Genomic DNA, 19,378 nt, shown 5'->3' on the forward strand with positions numbered 1-19,378 from the left:
ATCTTTGGGCAAGTTACTGGGGAAATGTCTTAGGAGTGAACAATGAAGTCTGCGTTTTAAGAAATATTGTCGAAAGATGACATTCCTACAGTTGCTAAGCCAGCAGCCACTGTGGAATCACCCAGTTGCACTACGGTGTACGCCCTCGACCTGGCTAGCTATAAACAAACTTCACTTCATATTTAACAATGTCGCAAAATCGTGTATATGATAGGGCAGAGTTCCTTGTTTTTAATTAGGAAAAGTAGCCATTATTGAAACAGGTGTCAGAACCTGATGAATTTACTTGCGTAATAAGCAGAGAAGGATGAATGGCTTATGGTTTGGCAAAATACATTTTTCTGATTATAAACATAATCACAGCTGAAAAGAGTTGGGGAAGGCAGTGTCAACTTTTGTCATTACGCAGCTCGGAGTTGAAGAGTATTAACAAGATCCAATAAAAGTTTCTCCAGCCCACTGCAACCTCAGGCCACTACTTCTACAGAAGCTTATACAATTTATATACACTTCACTTAGAACACTCGGGCTGTATTTCAAATGCAAAATGGTAGGGTTTGATAAAAAGGACATCTTCTCGTTCTATGGTATAAATAGAGGATATGATTCTCATGGATTAAAAGGTGGGGAAAAAACTTCCTCTAATCCTTTTATATGGGCTACAGGAGTCTTGAGTCTCACAGTAGTTAATTAGGGCCCTTAAATGTTCTGAATGGGCATATAGTGCCTTGGCTGACAGCCCTATAAATATGTTAGCTTGTGACTGGATTTTATTAGAGGCCCTAGGTCTGTAATATAACTAAATTCCATGCTCAAAAGTAGAATGCAAAATTTCTTTTATTTTTTTTTTAATATTTATTTACGATAGTCACAGAGAGACAGAGAGAGAGAGAGAGAGAGAGAGGCAGAGACAGAGGCAGGGGGAGAAGCAGGCTCCATGCACCGGGAGCCCGAAGTGAGATTTGATCCTGGGCCTCCAGGATCGCGCCCTGGGCCAAAGGCAGGCGCTAAACCGCTGCGCCACCCAGGGATCCCAAAATTTCTTTTTTAAATGTGCATATTATAACTTCTTAAGACCGGGGATAGTTCTCTTAAGTTTGGGAAAGTTAAAAATAAATTAGTCATAAATAATAAAAGTCTTCTTTTAGAGTTACTACTTACTAAACAAAATCTCTTGGTTCTAGAGGATTCGTTACACTTGACAAATTATATTTGCACTTAGCAAAATATTTTATATATATATATTATATACATATTTTATATATGTATATATATGTGGCACAATAAAGATCCTCTATGTGTTATAGAAGCTCAAATAAGTGACCAGGATGACTTTATGGATAATCTGCCTTCTGATGTAAAACTAAACTTAAAAAAATTTTTAAATTTTTGGCATCACCATGGAACTGTGGTTTTCCTTTTCTACCAACTACCAAAAAAAAAAAAAATCAAATATGCTACCAATTAGGAAGAAAAAAAAAAAAAAACCTTGAATGTCTTCTCTGTGCTAGTTGATTTTCTGCTTTCTTTCAGATGCCACTCCATTTAAGTCAAAAGTCCCTAAAGTGGGGGGTCTAAGTAGAAGTATATTGCTATAACTTATTTTATATAAGTTTTAGCCAAAATAGGAAATACCGCCTTCCCTATTCTTAAGAATTAGTTTATTTTTGTCTCTGCGCTACCACAGGTCCATCCCTGGGCGCACTCTGTCAAATTTAGGGAAAATCTGATTCCATGTATTTTGTGACAACATTAAACTAGATGATGAAGGAAGTATTAATTCCAGGTGAAGAGTATCACCTGACTTAATGATCGTGAAGTGTTGCCAAAACTGCCTGAATATTAAGAATAAATTAGTACCATACTAATGAAATCCTAATCTAGGTGCCCAGAATTTTTTGCATAAAGTCTAATCTGTACCTCATTTTTTTCACCAGTCATAAAACTATTGAAAATATCTAGGAAGACACATTGCTTTATTAACTATGTGCATACTTGCATATACCCATTCATAGCACATAGATATAAGTTTGGCATAGCACAGTCTACATTTGACTGGAACTCATTCTGAACTGGATGCCTTCCACTACAAGATTGTGTAGTTAAAATGGCTATATCTAGAAAACCAGCTCCCAGATGAAAAAAAAAAATCATAGAACATAATTTAAGACAAAACCTGTAAAAATAATTTTTACACTTGTGAAAGATACATCTTTGAGGAATGGACAGGAACTAATTAGAACTTGAGTTGGACAGCAGGGAGAAGGTTGGAACCCACCTGCTTCATAAAAAAAAAAATAGAAGCCCTTTTTTTTTCTAAGTTCATTGACTAAACCTATTTTAAATTTCAGATGAACTACTAACAGTTTGACTGTAAATTGGTTTTTAGCAATCCCATGGAGGAGGTCTTCCATATACTGTGATTTAACAAAATAGCATAGGAACGTGGCCAATGCTGTTGTCCCTACCCCCTTCCCTGTTTGACAGTTAAGCAGAGACCTAAGCTTTCTAATTACTGCTGTTGCCTTAAACTGCTTGGATTTTCAAACACCACTTATTTGGAAATTGTAAATATTCGTCTTATTTTTGGAGATACCAGTTTAAGGAAACTACTTGTTAATTTTCCCTCACTGTTCATCATTTACTAAGATGGTATGGTTGCATTTTCAAAGTATAAAACATATTAAATAGCCCCATTGGAAACTGTTCTTGCAAAAAACGGGTTTTTTTTAGTACACATTTTTTTAAGTCAGGTTGTAGAACTTTTATCTTAGAACTTCTATTTTATCTATATAGGCAAAGGGAAAATCAGTTGAAATTTCCTAATAATTTAATTCCCTTCCCTGTTAAGGTGGTGGTTATTTGGAAATGACTAATATTCAGTAGGAACCTTCTTAGCCTGGGATATTGTATATGACTATCTTATCCTTTGGGGTTTAGTCCTTTTGAGAATGCTATGGCCTACCTACCTACCTACTCAGAAGTTCATAAATGTCAGATTAAGACTTTTACGTTTACCCAGAATAGGACATCCATAGTACCAGACCTACTTAGAATTTCATTGTTGTCTTGCTGTTGTCTGCTTATTGGGCATCTATCAGACTGAACAGAGAAGGTAGTCTTGAAATTTGTCAAAACTTTTGATTTTGGAGCTATTACACTTTTAAATGCAGTGAAATAATCAGCCCCTATTGATATGGTATGAAACCATATCAAATGATATCACAATGATATGAAACCACTAGCATATATAGCTCAATATTTTAAAAGTAAATGGAAATCTGTATGTGGCAATATAAAATGAAAAGTGACTACAAGGTATATCAATATAATCAGATACTGAAAGAGGTCAAGACAGACTCTAACCATGATTTATTTTTTTATGATATTGTGAGTTACTCTGAATAATACAGAAGTAATTATATCTTAAAATTTCCATAGAGCTTCTTCTGGAGGATACTATAATTTAAAATGTGCCTTTAATTAAAGGAAATTGCCTTGACTTTGAAAAGAAAATTCTAAGTTCCCTAATTTTACTCTTTTCCTAAATTCCCTAATTTTAATACTCAGTTTTTCCATGCGATTATTTAAAAAGCCACACCAGCTAATTTGTTTAATAGAAAATTTAGCTAATTTATTTAATAGAAAAACTTACTAAGCACAAATGCTTTAGATTAGAAATTATCCTATTCCTAGAAAGACATAATATTCATTGAAAAAGCCATCTGGTGTCAACAGAGTTTTAAGGGACATTGTCAAACACACGTTTGCTCTGAGATGAATTCTATTAAGTAAGAGTGGAAGTTTTATTCTGGCCTTATCTCAGTTTTTCTAGAGGTAAATAGTATATTCTTTTGAGCCACCAAAGCTGTTTACTATGAAGTCATCAAACAGAGACCACAGGACACATAGAGCCATGAGACTGGAAATTTTATGGTTGCTTAGGAGGTAACCCCTGCCCTCAGAGTGCTTCTAGTCTACAACGTGTTTCAATATGTAGTGGCAGGGACTAGGGAAATCCATGAAGAAAATGGCCAGGAGAAAGCAGAACTTTGGCAAGTAGTAGAGGACAAATCTTAAACCAGTTCACCTGGAAGTACAAAATAAATTGCCCATTTTTTTCATAATGGTTCATATATCCTACTTGTCAAATCACTCTTAGCTCCAAAAATATTTCCCAAATCTAAATAAAAGCCTTAATATTAAACTATTTTCCCTACCCTAAAAAAAAAGTGAACATGTAAAATAATTTGGCCACTGTCCCGAGTATTCAGATCACTAATAACTTATGTCTTTGAGCTTATTGGAATGTTATAATGACAGACCTGGCGTTTCTAAAGGTTTTTGGCTAAAGGAATAAAATGAGAATCAAATTCACAGATAGAACTCATTTTCATCTTCCGTGACACTGCCTTCCCATGGTGGAGGGGGAGAATAATAACTTCGGGGAGAAAGGTCGTTTTCTGAGGATCATTACCTTCGAAATGAGAAAGTAGTGGTTTACAATGAAACACTCGTAAAGATTTTGAAAGGAAAAGCGAAGTTCCCAGGCTATTGGAAAATGCTATGACATTAAGACCATAGACCCGAAAAATAAAAAATAAAAGTTAAAAAGACCATAGACGCGTAGCTACAGGGCGGGAATTCACAAACGGGTGAGCAGTGGCGCTGGGAGCTGCCCGGGTTGGAAGCGTGCGGGGTTTCGCCGCGGGCCGCCTGCGGTACGCGTGCCCAGGTGCTTGCAGGTGAGCCGCGGGCCTCCTGCGGTGCGCGCGCGCGGGTGCTTGCAGGTGAGCCGCGGGCCGCCTGCGGTGCTCGCGCCCGGGTGCTTGCAGGTGAGCCGCGGGCCGCCTGCGGTGCTCGCGCCCGGGTGCTTGCAGGTGAGCCGCGGGCCGCCTGCGGTGCTCACGCCCGGGTGCTTGCAGGTGAGCCGCGGGCCTCCTGCGGTGCGCGCGCGCGGGTGCTTGCAGGTGAGCCGCGGGCCGCCTGCGGTGCTCGCGCCCGGGTGCTTGCAGGTGAGCCGCGGGCCGCCTGCGGTGCTCACGCCCGGGTGCTTGCAGGTGAGCCGCGGGTCTCCTGCGGTGCTCGCGCCCGGGTGCTTGCAGGTGAGCCGCGGGCCACCTGCGGTGCGCGCGCCCGGGTGCTTGCAGGTGAGCTGCGCGCGCCTCACGCTGTGCTTTCTCTCGAAGGTACCTACCAGGGCCAGTGGGCCGGCGGCATGCGGCACGGCTACGGCGTGCGCCAGAGCGTGCCCTACGGCATGGCCACGGTGATCCGCTCGCCGCTGCGCACCTCCATGGCCTCGCTGCGCAGCGAGCAGAGCAACGGCAGCGTGTTGCACGACGCGGCGGCCGCCTCCGACAGCCCCGCCGGCACCCGCGGCGGCTTCGTGCTCAACTTCCACGCCGACGCCGAGCTCGCGGGCAAGAAGAAGGGCGGCCTCTTTCGAAGGGGCTCCCTGCTGGGGAGCATGAAGCTTCGCAAGTCCGAATCCAAGTCCTCCATCTCCAGCAAGCGCAGCTCGGTCCGCAGCGACGCGGCCATGAGCAGAATCAGTTCCAGCGACGCCAACTCCACCATCAGCTTCGGCGACGTCGACTGCGATTTCTGCCCCGTGGAGGACCACGTGGACGCCACCACCACGGAGACCTACATGGGCGAGTGGAAGAACGACAAGCGCAGCGGCTTCGGCATCAGCGAGCGCTCCAACGGCATGAAGTACGAAGGCGAGTGGGCGAATAACAAGAGGCACGGGTACGGCTGCACCGTGTTTCCTGACGGCTCCAAGGAAGAGGGGAAATACAAAAATAATATCCTGGTCCGGGGAATAAGGAAGCAGCTTATACCAATACGAAATACAAAAACTAGGGAGAAGGTGGACCGAGCGATCGAAGGCGCGCAAAGGGCAGCTGCCATGGCGAGAACCAAAGTGGAAATTGCAAATTCGAGGTATGTCACTTGCAGGCTGGGTGGTCGCGGCTGGTCCTTCAGAAGAGTGGGCTGCCCCATGCTAGGTCTGTCTTTGTGTTGGCGACCTCTCCAGGTCGCCTCTACAACTGCCAGAACCACAGTTAGAAGCTGGTTAAGTCCAGCGGAATGAGTCGGAAACCTACCTGCGCTGTCCTGAAACGTGATGATCACAAAAGGCCCAAGGCACAAGGAGATGCCCTTCCTGTTACAGATTGCTTCCCTAATACTTAACGTCAGGTCGCTCAGACCCTGTGCACACTTTCAGGGATCCAGTGCAGACTTTCAGGGGTGCTTTATTTATTATTTTTTGTTTTTTATTTGAGAAGGCGTCAAAGTCTATATATGGCAGAAATGCAGTTATGAGACCACATCTTGCATGCATTCTTTAAGACTCCCATCCCACTTAAGAAGGGCGCTTGTTATGGTGAGGCCTGGGTGTGGTATGTGTGATGAATCACTGACTTCTACTCCAGAAACCAATATTGCACTGTGTGTTAACTACCTAAAATTTAAGTTAAAAAAAATAGATAATAAAAAAATAAATATCACTGCAAAAAAAAAAAAAATAGAGCCCATCTATATGGGAATGGCAGAGGGACTAAGGCTCATGCAAGTCACCGCATTCTGTGCAGGAATGATTAGATCACTGGTGTATTAAAAGGAAAGGGGTGGGGGGGGAACCTGACATGGACAGATGGGACTGTCAGCATGCCAAAGTTGGAAGAAAGTAGAGCAGTAGAGAAGGGATGGAGTGAGTAGGAGAAAGCGGTGAATTATAGATTGAGAAGTGGGGTGCATGTGGGCATAGAAGGACTATGTGCTTGAAGTTTTACCATTAATAGCTGGGTTCACGGATCCAGCGAGAGGGATGGAGAACTCTATCGGGAATAGAATTGTCCTATTGTAGACAAAAAAGGATGGTTATAAATGGAAAATATTATTTTTAGGCTTATTTACATGGCCACTGACTGGCCACAGTTTTGTATGACTTGAGGCATTTATCTTCCTGTTTCAGTAATATTTTCTCATAGGAGTCAAGCTTCCTTTCGAAGCCACAAGATATGAGCATGTCTTCAGATTTTTATTCTTAGCATTGAATTAATGAACCCTCTTTTGGTTTGGTTGAGCCATATGAAATTACTGATAATGATCAAAATTGCAAAAATGGCAATTTCATGTGGTTCAGTGGAATACTTTCAGACTTCTGAAGTTGGTTTAAAAAATTATTTTATGACTACTATTTATTTCTTAGTATCTGAAGCGCTACTTGGTCTTGCTTTTTGCATTATATTGAGATATGCAGGGTTTCCATCTTTATCCCAAACTCATCCTGTTTTAAAGTTAATGTTGCTTGTTGATCAGCACAGACTTTCAGGAAGTTACATTACTTGCTTTTCAGTTTGCTTATAGATGGGATACTTGATACATCTAATCTTACTGGTTCCCCTGGCCCTCAGCTAACTTGGGTTATGCCCTGGCCTATAATTTTAAATGGACTCTTGGATGCTCCCCTTTGTTTTCACCTTACAACGTAGTGATCTAGTAGAGGCAGTTCAATCTTGGCAGATGGAAAGTACACCTGTGCAGGACGATCTAACATGATTTTCTTACACTTGCTTTGATTATTGACTTTTATCATTAGTTTAAATTGGAGAAATCTACATAATGAAAGGGAAATGCTTGTAATGCAAGAATCTCCAATTATACGAGGATCATAAAACTCTTACCCAAGTCCTAGCCACATTAACCCTGTTGAAAATCTCTTGGGGATAGTAATGTAGTTTGAGAATACTATGTTACATAGTTTATAATCAACAATTTAGCCAGTTAACTATTTCATAAAAATTTCACTTAGCTATTTTGTAAATACTCCATTCATTATACTAAGTGAAATAAGCCAGTCACAGGACAATTGTGATTCCACTTAAGTGAGGTGTCTAAAATGGTCAAACTCCTAGAAACAGAGAGTAAAATGGTGGTTGCCAGAGGCTGGAGGGAGGGGGGAAATGGGGAGCTGTTGTTCAACAGCTATAAAGTTTCAGTTAAGCGAGGTGATTGTGCATGTAGTTAACAATATTGTGCACATAAAAATTTGTTAAGAGGGTAAGTCTCCTATTAAGTGTTCTAACCACAGTAAGGAAATATATGTATGCTGTTCAGATGACAAGAGACAAAATACTCCATTAACCTTTTACATCTTACATCCACATATATTACTCCTCTTTCCAGATTCTTTGCTCTTTTTTTTTAAGATTTTATTTATTTATTTATTTATTTGAGAGCACAAACAGTAGGAAGGGTGGAGGGAGATGGAGAAGCAGGCTCCCCACTGAGCAGGGAGCCCGATGTGGGGTTGGATCCCAGGACCAGGACCGTGGGATCATGACCTGAGCTGAAGGCAGACCCTCAACCAACTGAACCACCTAGGGGCCCCAATTCCTTGCTTTAATAAATGCTTCAGGTACAGAGTTTTGTCACTGATTTTTGTAGAAAGTAGCTGTAGGACTGACATTCCCCTTCAGTCAGTAGCTCTGAGTTTAAAATTCTACATTCTTTTAAAAACTTTTTTGGGGTGCCTGGGTGGCTCAGTTGTCTGACTCTTGATTTCAGCTCAGGTCATGATCTCAGAGTCATAAGATTGAGCCCCCTGTTGCATGGGGCTCCATGCTCAAGAGGGAGTCTGCTTGGGATTCTCTCTCTCTCCCTCTTACCCTGTGTGCTCATGTGCATGCACGTACTTGTGTTCTCTCTCTCTCTCATAAATCTCTAAAATAATAAATGATTGAGTAAAACTTAAAAAAAAAAGAAAAGAAAAAGCTTGTTTGAAGGTTTTGGAACTTGCTGGCTGAGGGAAGGCCTTCTTGCTATGTGTCACAAACCATAGTTCTTTTTTTTTTTTAAGATGTATTTATTTATTTATGATAGAGAATGGCAGAGACACAGGCAGAGGGAGAAGCAGGCTCCATGCAGGAAGCCCGATGTAGGACTCGATCCCGGGACTCCAGGATCGCACCCTGGGCCAAAGACAGGCGCTAAACTGCTGAGCCACCCAGGGATCCCCTAAACAATAGCTCTTTATAATGCCTGACTATCTGCACAGTCCTTCCTGGACCCCTCCAGTATTAATGTTTTGATTTTAAAAAATATCAAAAGTTTAAGAACGTAGGTGACACTCTCCCCCTGGGCCTCCTCCAGTAATGGCAAAGTAACAACCAGAAAGTGAGGCTCCTGGCAGCTGCAGCTCTCAAAATGGCTCGTTGGCCATTAGCAACAGAGATGGTAACACTTACCACCTCAGTTCGCCATCCAGATAATGCTAATCCCTATTGTATTGCTGTTATTTCTTAGCCCTATGGAGAATTTTTGTTTAAGTCTCAGGAAAATGGATCCATTTTTGTGCCATCACTCCATATCATCTTGAAGCAAAGTCTCAAGTTACCCTTGAGAGAAAATAATGGTATCCACCTTCGGGGAAACCACCTTTGGCCTGGAGATTCAAGAAGGTCTGTGGACCTTTTCTTTGCTTCTTCACGGAGGGAGTGGTGTGTGTCTGCAGGAAACGCATGGGAGACTCATTTCAGAAGGCGTATTATGGGGTCTCTGTTTAATTCTTATCAGTAAGGGAATGTGAGGATCATCTAACAGTTAGTGGAAATAATGCAGCAGATAGAGAATTCGCAGATATTGATAGTTTACTAGAAAGTTAGCACATAAAAGAGTGAAAACTCCAAGGGAGACTAATAATTTGCTGACTCCTATAACTTTTATTCAGGTTTCTGTTCTGATCTAAAAAGTACTGTGTCTATAAGAGGTAACAAAATGTTTTCTTCCCTTCCTGTCTTGGTCCTGTGGGTTAAAAAATCATGTGGAATTGAGAAAATGTCTCAATCTTGTTTTTAAAGAAATGTCCAAGAGGTAGGAGAGCAACTCTGAATATTTCAGGTTCCTCACATTCACAGGCGGAGACCACAGCTCTGCCCAAGATCACCCCATTCTTCCTGTTGTTTCATTTATAGCTCTCACTTGATCACTCTTACTCCATGTAACTTTTGTCTCTGGTCATTGCTTATGAGATGTTCAAAAAACTGTTCCTTGAGAAAGATGTCTTAAGGAAGAATTTTAGGGTGAGGCGTTTGGCTGAGATAGCAAGTAAGTGGCCCTGAGAGAACCACACTTTGTGGAAAAGGACAGATAATCTAGAAAAGGATGTAGACCAAAGAAGAGCTTTGTAGACTCTGAGCCCCAGAGGACATGATCGTCCTGCTAAAGAATGGAAGATATCTGGTGACAGGGATGGGAGAGACCAATTGAGAACCACAGGCGTTTGTTTGTACTGGCTTTGTTGCATCACACAGATTAGAAGGAAAAAAAATAAAGTGGGAGGGTAGATTGGACCACCATTCTCTGACTCTGTGGCCCGCCTCACTGAATCTGGGAGGGTATGTGGCTGGACGGGCTTTCCAGGGCTAGTGTGAAATATCAGTGACTGCTGCTCCAAACATCTCCCAGACTTCAGGTGGTGACAGCAGCCCTGAGATAGGTAATGTTGGAATGGAGCCCTGCTGGGCCTGGCACACGTGTAGTAACAGGGCGATGGAAGCCCCAGATACAATGTGGAGGCCCATGCTCAAGGTATCTGGTGCACAGGTGAGCTTGCAGCACCTGTTTTCAGAATTAGAGATCAGATTCCATGTTGCTGATTCTGGACTTTAATATAAAAAAATGACACTTTTTTCCCCAAAAAAATCCTCCATGAAAATATATTTCCTATAGTTTTCTTCTAAGAAGATATAACTCATTACCATTCTCCTCCTTTCCTCCATCACCTGAATGGTTCAGCCACAACAGCTTTTCTTCAGTTCCAAGGGAAGTCCTTGTTTTCCCCCTACCTGGTGCCCTTGCCCCAGCTGGCCCCTTAGGCCACTCCATCTTCTGGGTAAGGCATCAAGTCTCCTCACGGAAGGTTTCCCTAAGCCCACACCCTCCCACCCCACTGCCACCCCCTTCTACCCAGGCGCCCATTTGTCTTAAGTTCTCATCGAATTTCAGTATATTTGTTTGGTATCTCTTTCTCCAAGTAGATCGGAAAGCCAGATCCTGAAGGCAGCTTTGCTCACTTTTAGACACCCAGCAGCTGGTTTAGATCAGGGCACTCTCGTAAGGGCTCTGGTAAATATTTGATGAATAAGTGAATTAAATTCTCACTACTTAGGCTACAAACACTACCAGCGCTTCTAATTCTATTTTCTTGGGCATTTATAAACCAGCCTCAAAGAAAGGAAATCATCATGCTATAAATCTGGCAATAATCAAGGAAGTACAGAAAATGCAAAAGTATGTTACAGGTATGCTTTTCCTTAGCTATGTCAACATCGTTAAAGAGTCATTACTAAGTCAGGGCCTGGGAATAAGAACTTGAGGGTAAGCCAGACTGTTATCTCCATTCTTCATAGGAATGAGCTGGTCCAGTGATACATGTGAGTGCTTCCCTTAAACAGATGTGGAAACTCCAGAAAGTCAGCTTATACTCACTATAAAAAATATTAGCTCATCCTGCCTGTTTGACATCACCAAGTTATGTGATCGGTCAGAAAATAAGAGCTTACTGTTTTTTTTAAGAATCTGATTGCTAAATATTCAGCTGCCTTTATTCCCTTTTGAAGATTTTTCTTGTCATTTTTTTTTTTTGGCTGAAATTTTTCATGAGCTCAAATAATAGTGTTCAATAGAAACAGTTCCTTAAAAGATTGCTTGACTTGATTCACACTTCACTTATTAGTAATTAAAACCTAGAGTCAACCATGAGTCAGTGCACATTACGGATCCAAATTAAACTTCTACCAATTGTAGGGGAAAAAAGCTCAGCTTCTGCCAAGTTCGTGTGAAGGGCCAGGAATTTGAAATTCTTAAATTCAGTTGGGCAAGCGGATTCCAGTTCTCTTTTGTAAATCAAAATTCTGATTTTTTTCTTTTCTGTAATGTTAGTAGTCCTCTCATATCTTTAAAAATAATTGTAGATTATCTTTTCCATGGATTTTCTTTTTATTTCTTCTACTGGGGCTATCGTAAATGTTTAGTTTTTAACCTAAGTCATTTTCGCAGGAAGGTTGAATTTTTTGTAACGTCTTGCAAGCCATTTTATTGAAGAAGCCATTAAATAGGTACAGAAATTTGGGGGGAATCACCTAAAATGTGGATTTCAGTGTTGAGTGCATTAATGATTTTTTTTAAATTTTGCCTTCCATGCTCATCTGTATCAACCTTTGCTGCCTGTCTGGCTTTTCCACCTGTTATTACCAGCCCTTCTATAAACAGATTCCAGAGTCTTGGATAATACACTCAGGCTGAGGTGCAGAAAAGTTCCTGTAAATAGGGATTGATAGTTCCTCTGTCTTCACAGGAGGATTGTCTTAAGAGTTGAATGAGAGAGTGGATGGCATAGGGCTTTGTATGTAAACTGTGAATCACCATATCCAGTTCATGTTTTGAAATCATATGAGTATGATTCCCATAAGTGCGAGTTGACAGATGACCAAGAAGCCAGACTGAGATAGAGGTAAAGATGGAGAGAGGAAGGAAAAAGGAAAGGAAGGCAGGCTTGGGAAGCAAAAACAGGGATAAGCAAAAGGAAAGGCGTTAAATCCACCAAGCATGACCTCCTGTGTTTAGATGTGGGTATATACCAAGACTCACCCCATTCCCAGTCTCAGATCTTTCTGAAGTCAACCTATTGTCAACAGGTAATTATATATTTTAAGACTGAAAAAAAAAATTGAGCAAGGAAATGGCACATGTATTTGTATTAAGCTGTGCTGGGGTAATGTTCTGAAGAGAAGGCAGGATAATAAAGATTTTTATCTTCATATTGTGTAGTTATACTAGTGTAAGTCACCATTCTTTGATTATTATAGTTTATGTATTGTGCATACAAATTTTAAACACATGTTTCTCCTTACTGAAGAATGCCCATTTCCCACGGGTGAGAGCAAAGAGTTCTAATTTCCTCACGTTCGTGTCCAGGCTGTTTAAAGAAAGCTGGACTTCTCTGTGGTGAGGGGCCCAGGACTTCTCTGTAGCAGTCACTGAGGATTTTCTGTGTGGGTGTACAGAGGGAGCAGCTGAAACCAGAAAGATACTGAGGTGTCTGCTCTGACCTGCCCCCAAATAAGGGGCAAAGTGTGGATAAGCTGGTACTCCATAAGAGGAACATGCCCAGCTTCTCTCTTTCAGCTCTGATTTTATGGTACCTCACTGCTTAGCAGGTCGTTACACATAACATGGGAACATACTATGTTATGGGAACCTTGTAAAACTTTCCTAGGGTATCTTGTTTCTGGAGACCTCTCTTTAAAAACTCTTTATCCAACCTTCCCAAGTCCAAGCCCATTCAGAAACTGAGGCCTTGAGGGTGGTGTGTGTTCTAATGACAACCAAGTAGGTTCAAGCAATACAAATGTAATGAAAATTGGTCTTGTACCATAATAACAGGAGGGTCACACAGTTATTCAGATGTGTGGGCCATTAAAAGCATACATTTTTAAAGCCCTGAATCACATAGGCATGGCTCTCCACTTTGATTAAGCAGAGAGCATAAGGAGAAGATGCTGTCTGTATATGGTGTGAACAAGATACGAGGTAATGTTGAATTCTGCAGAAATCCACTTGGCAAAAACTGGCTGCAGAGACTGGAGGGAAAAAGCAATGTTCCAGGGGGATGATAAGCTAGGTTTTTGGGACACATGTTGGCCTTGTTTTAACTGTAAAAATCTGCATGTGCTTAGACAGTACAAATTGCAGCAGGTTCGATCTCATTTATCTCTGAAGCATGACATTTTTCCCGATTCTGTAAACGTGGAAGAATTAAAGCAGCAGTTACTTCCTAGTGTAACTTCATTTGTAACAAAAGACCCCTTACTCTGTTTCCCAGAAAGCCAAAGGTGTGATAGCATTCGTGTTCCGTCCCACGTGCTCCGTACAAATTTTAGCCTTGATCTGGAGCTACTCTGTTTTCGGGCAAGTGGCGGAGTTCTGTGTGCATGCTAACACAGCTGGGAGCCTCCTGAGCTGCAGCTGCCAGGCGGCCAAAGCACCCCGCTCACAACTTTCCATTATGGATTAAGCTGACTCTGCCAACCTCACTTTACTCAAGACACCAAACGGGACGCTTGCAAGACTAGTGCCTTGCAAATCTTTGAGATGCTTTTCTTATTATAGATGAAATATGAACATTGTGTTTGGGAACAGGATCCAACAAATGCCAAAGGTATTTATGTAAGTCATTCAGCTTTAGTACAACGGCCTCTTGAGAATAAAACCAAATAAGCTTTTAATAATTTTGCCCTTCTGTTTCAGTTGGTGTTTCACATTTATTTGTATAATATCCTCAATTCACAATAAGCTTCTTTCAGGAATTTAATTAATATGTAAGGAATCAAGATCACCTCCAAAAGAGTACGACTCTTTGAAGTCAAATCTTCTTAGGATTTCCCTGAGTGCCAAAAGAAACTTATTCAAACCAAGGAAAATACATTAATTCCTTTCCTAGCATTTTTTAAATAATTGATTATGCCAGAGATTAACAAATAACTTTGCTATATTTTTGTTTTTAAAAACTTTTGAATAAGGTTAACATTTTTTTGCTGAATTTTACTGTATCGAGTCCCTCAAGTTTTGATCTCAATTATCTTGGTCCAGAGATCCCTATCTATTTCATTTTTTTCATTGGTGCAGGAGTTTTCTGAATTAGTATTTCAGGATTTCCTACGCTCACTTCCATCCATTAGGGGAAAGGTTTTATATTCATCTCGGGAACCTACTAGTCAAAATGTGTTGAGGAGGATCCCTGGGTGGCGCAGCGGTTTAGCACCTGCCTTTGGCCCAGGGCACGGTCCTGGAGACCCAGGATCGAATCCCACGTCAGGCTCCCGGTGCATGAAGCCTGCTTCTCCCTCTGCCTGTGTCTCTGCCTCTCTCTCTCTCTCTGTGCGACTATCATAAATAAAAAACAAACAAACAAACAAAAAAAAAAAAACAAAATGTGTTGAGGAAAAATCTAAAAGAGTTGGACTTTCAGGAGTGGGAATGGAGGAGCCATGCCCATGCTCCACAGGTCCTTGTTACTCATTCCCACTCCTCCTACTTACCCCAGTGATTTGAGAATCAATTGAACTGTGACTACTAGAATACCTTGCAGAGATGCAAATGCCGTGGAAGGATTGCAAATTAACACACTAATTAATACCCTGGTCTGGATTTGCAGAAAAGACATTAGGTTACCAGCCCATCTTATAAGGCTTGGTTTTTATCTCCATGAAATATTAATATTAATCATTCTTATAACATTAGTGGATGGCATGCTGTGTAAAATTATGATTAGGATCCAGTCCTTTCCATAGCATGTTAGGACAGATAAAAATGCAGTTACGTCTCAGATGATTGCCCCCTTGCTAGGAGCTAAGGTAGCACATAGGAAGAGCTTAACCCTAGCCTGGGGCTGGAGGCATTGATTGTGCAGGTGGTATCCAGCTTGAAAACCAAAGGATGTGTAGGTGTTTCCAGAAAAAGGTAGAGAAGAGTGCAAAGGATAATGGCCCACGTGTATTTGGGGTACTGTAAAATGTTTGGTATGGCTAGAAAAGAGAACACAAGGTGGTGGGGGGTGGGTGTTGAGAGATGAGGTGGAGAAGAAGGCAGGGGCTCACTGACCTATGGGGGGGGGGATTAAACGTTATCATAAAGACCAGAGAGAGCTACTGGTAGTTTTAGACAGAAGGATGACATCAAATTTAGAAAGATCACTTTGGATGCAGGTAGTCTAGGGACTGGGAAGAACAAGGGGCAATAAAACTGGAGACTGATTAGATAGTGATCTGCTAACTGATAACCTAGGTAAGAACCTCTGGGCCAAGCTATGCAATGGCAGTGGGGATGGAAAGAAGCACAGCCTCCCAAGCAGACTCAGTAGGAGTCTGGTTGGTTGAATAAATGTGGCAAACCTAGAAGAAGCAGAGGCAGAGTGACCACCAAGTTTCAGGGCCAGCCAACTGGATGGATGCGGATACTGTTTATTCAGACAGGGACCAGAGAAGAGGGTACGGATGTAGAGAGGAGGATGAGTGTAGATTTTTACTTTTTGAATTTTGATATGCTGGCCCCAAAGATAAAAGGAAAATTCAAATGTGTCCCATCCATAGAGAGCTCAGACCCAAACCCTGAGGAACAAAGACATTTATGAGGCACATCACAAAAGAGGAATTCCGCGGACATGATACTAGATGCAGCTCTTAAAGATTTTTTTAAAGATTTTATTTATTTATGAGAGACACAGAGAGAGAGGCAGAGACACAGGCGGAGGGAGAAGCAGGCTCCATGCAGGGAGCTCGACATGGGACTCGATCCCAGGTCTCCAGGATCAGGCCCTGGGCTGAAGGCGGCACTAAACCGCTGAGCCACCCTGGCTGCCCAATAGATGCAGCTCTTCTTAAGATGTACAAATTAAGCAATTCTCACATTCAGTAACCAGAAGGAACCTTTGCTTGTGGACAGTGCAATTCACGTATCAGAATGCCTATTCCTGAATTTGTGAAATTCTGCTTTCTAAGATTTGTGCTCAAAGGACCTACCCAGTGAGCAAGATCTGTTGGCCTGTTTCTTTCTTGGCAGCACACTGGAACAAAATACCACTCTCACAAATTATTGTGCTAAAGAAACATCATCATTTGGCAAACATTTATTTAGTGCCAGCCCTGTCCAAACATGGCACTAGGCCCTAGGGATACAAAGATGAATAAGAAACAAAACTTAGTCATGAAGAGCAAAATGCGCTGGGGAGTTCACAGCACCCCTGTGCAGCGGGCCGATGCCGTGAGCCAGGTGGGGCTGTGGGTGAAGGGACCCACCGGGAAGCACCTAGCCCACCTCAGGGAGCCTGTCACTTTCCCTCTCTGCCTGGAGCATCTTCACATCCAGGCCCCTTTCCTTTGCCTAACCTCTGTCCATCTTTTGTGATCGTGCTCGAGGTCCTTATGGGACTGAATTAAGAAAACCTAAAAGTGTGTCTTTGTATATAGACTTTTTAACCCCTGACAGTAGCAATGCTATCAACTGAATATACAGAGATTAGAATTTTATAGTGCTAGGAGATGACTGGTGCTTTCTTTAAAAAAAAAAAAAATCAAATTTTTTCAATAGCCAAATAATTTCAATTTAAATTAATTTAACTTTAATTCAGAAGCCAAATTTTAATTTAATAAAATTACATAGAATCTATAAGATATGATTTTTGATGGTAGCAGAATCTCAGCATCATTTGGATACAACAATGTCAAAGTTAGCTATCTTGCAGTAAGTTCATTTTTTTTTTGTCCATGTTTCCACATATGGAAGCAGTGTAGACACATCTAAACATTTCCCCCACATACTACACACGAGTGCAAGCACCCATCTGAGGATAGCAATTTGGGTGATGCCTTTTGGCCACATATAAACAGAGCTGACATGGTTAAGTGGTTACCTGGTGCCTGAACTTGTGCCATGAACTTGGCATCTGTTATCTCACCTAATCCCCTTAGCCATGTTAGTAGGAAAGTGAGACCTAGAAAGGTCATAAAACAAGTAGATGACCTATGTTGGGCAGACCCCAGGCAGCGCAGCATCAGAGTCCATGCCTTTAATGTCCACTAGATTTTGGGACTTGAGATAGGAGTTGTTTTGCTTTTACCCATGCGCTTGCCTTTGGCTCATAAAGGAAGATCCATCTGGGAGCAGTATTATTTCATCATATGCTTCATTTTGTCAGTTTCATTTAACCAATACTATTCAGTAGCCCCAAATCTTGTGACTGAGACAAACATCAATAGATAATATCAGTTTAGTATGGTGAATTCTAAGAAAAACTGAAAATGCAAAAGAAGGAAGAACACTGAGCACATGTGAGGCTGAAGGCTGAGCCTGTAGCTGTGGAGGCTTAATTCAAGATTCAGCGAAAAGCAAATGGTGGTGGCAAGGATGCTCTGGACAGGGCATATCTTGAAGAAGACAGAGTAGGTAGAAAGTGCATGGGGTAAGTTCCTAATAGCAGTTGGATAGAGGGGCAGTGCATCTGCAGATGCGATCCATTCACACTCCCTGCAGTGAATCACAAGGCACTTGAAAATTTCTGGCTCCCACCCAGTGCTGACTTTGCACATCTTTGGGTGAGGCCTAGAAGTCTGCGTTCTACAAACTTTCCTGGTTATTCTGAGGCACACTGAAAGTTGGTAAGTGTAAGTTAAGATGTGATAGGAAATGATGTCATAAAGGTTCAGGAGCTGGATTGTCTACTTGTGTTGATCTTAGGGAGTCTTTGAAAGAAGTGGAGCAGGGAACTCTGTTTCTGAGATGGATTTAAGTGGGGCTGAAACTAGAGCCCTGGTCTGTGGCAAGATGATAAAGACCCAGTCGAGGGCATGAGTAGTTGAGAAGTAGATGAAATTAGGAGGAATTAATGGATAGAAGTGGTGACAAATAGAGGGAAATCTAAGATGTTTGTGTGTGATATCTAATGCTCCTAAATTGGATTAGTGAAAAGGTTCATCATTCCTGGAATGTGGGTCATATATTTCAAATATATTAAGCAAAGTCATCTATCTGGATCTCTCATCGATAGATGGGATGAGGGAGAGATTCATCAATGGGGAAGAGAAAGTGCAAAACCCAAGCCTGGGCCTCCACCGCTGTGTGAATTCCCTTCCTTTGCCAGTATTTGAACTTGTCTTCACCCAGCCATACCAACAACACGTTTTATAGAAATTATTCAGTTAGTAAATACAGCAAAACATCACTGACGTTTTACTTTTCCAACTCCAGATTCGTCCTCTGTCAGAAAGGGAAAATGTGCCATTGTGTTAAACTGTTAAGAACGAGATTACAGTTAGGGACAGACAAAATTAAAACCAATTTTGAAGTACCTGTAAGCATTCCAGGAGCACAGCTCACATACCAATGATTTTTGATCATCTCAGGGGCATTGCTAAATGTTGACATACTTAGGACCACGCGAGACCTGAAGTGTGAGAAAGGAAGCATGGGCCTGACCCCTCCTTAGGCTTAGGGTTGGAGAGAATTTATACCCACAGGGAGCAGTTAAATAATAACAAAGCAATTCGTTCAGTCAACTGTTTATTAGTGCCCACCTCATGCCATACAGGTTTTGAAGTAGTTTATGTAAATATCTAAATGGTCAGCCTTACGGGAATTAAAGATTGACCTGTCCATAAAGCACCTCCAGAGACTTTTCTTGGCCACTAGTAATATTTTGAGGTATTTTTTTCATGTTACCATACAAACTTGAGAGTAAAAGCATTTTTCACAATTATTATTCTTCATACTCACTAAATCAGAAGAACTTTCAACCCAGTGTTGGAATGAT

At 41.7% G+C, this 19,378-nt stretch overlaps 1 protein-coding gene across 4 annotated transcripts in view; it reads left to right on the forward strand.

The window, feature by feature from the left end:
* The window catches only part of JPH1 (junctophilin 1), an 84,270-nt gene that overhangs the window by 1,246 nt on the left and 63,646 nt on the right, over positions 1 to 19,378 (forward strand). For all 4 annotated transcript variants that reach the window (XM_055318125.1, XM_055318128.1, XM_055318126.1 and 1 more), the window contains exon 2: positions 5,190 to 5,949. In XM_055318125.1, coding sequence (XP_055174100.1) covers positions 5,190 to 5,949 — 760 coding nt within the window. The remainder of the gene's footprint in view (positions 1 to 5,189; positions 5,950 to 19,378) is intronic.

The sequence above is a fragment of the Nyctereutes procyonoides genome, unplaced genomic scaffold (assembly GCF_905146905.1).
Source record: "Nyctereutes procyonoides isolate TBG_1078 unplaced genomic scaffold, NYPRO_anot_genome, whole genome shotgun sequence".
NCBI lineage: Eukaryota > Metazoa > Chordata > Mammalia > Carnivora > Canidae > Nyctereutes > Nyctereutes procyonoides.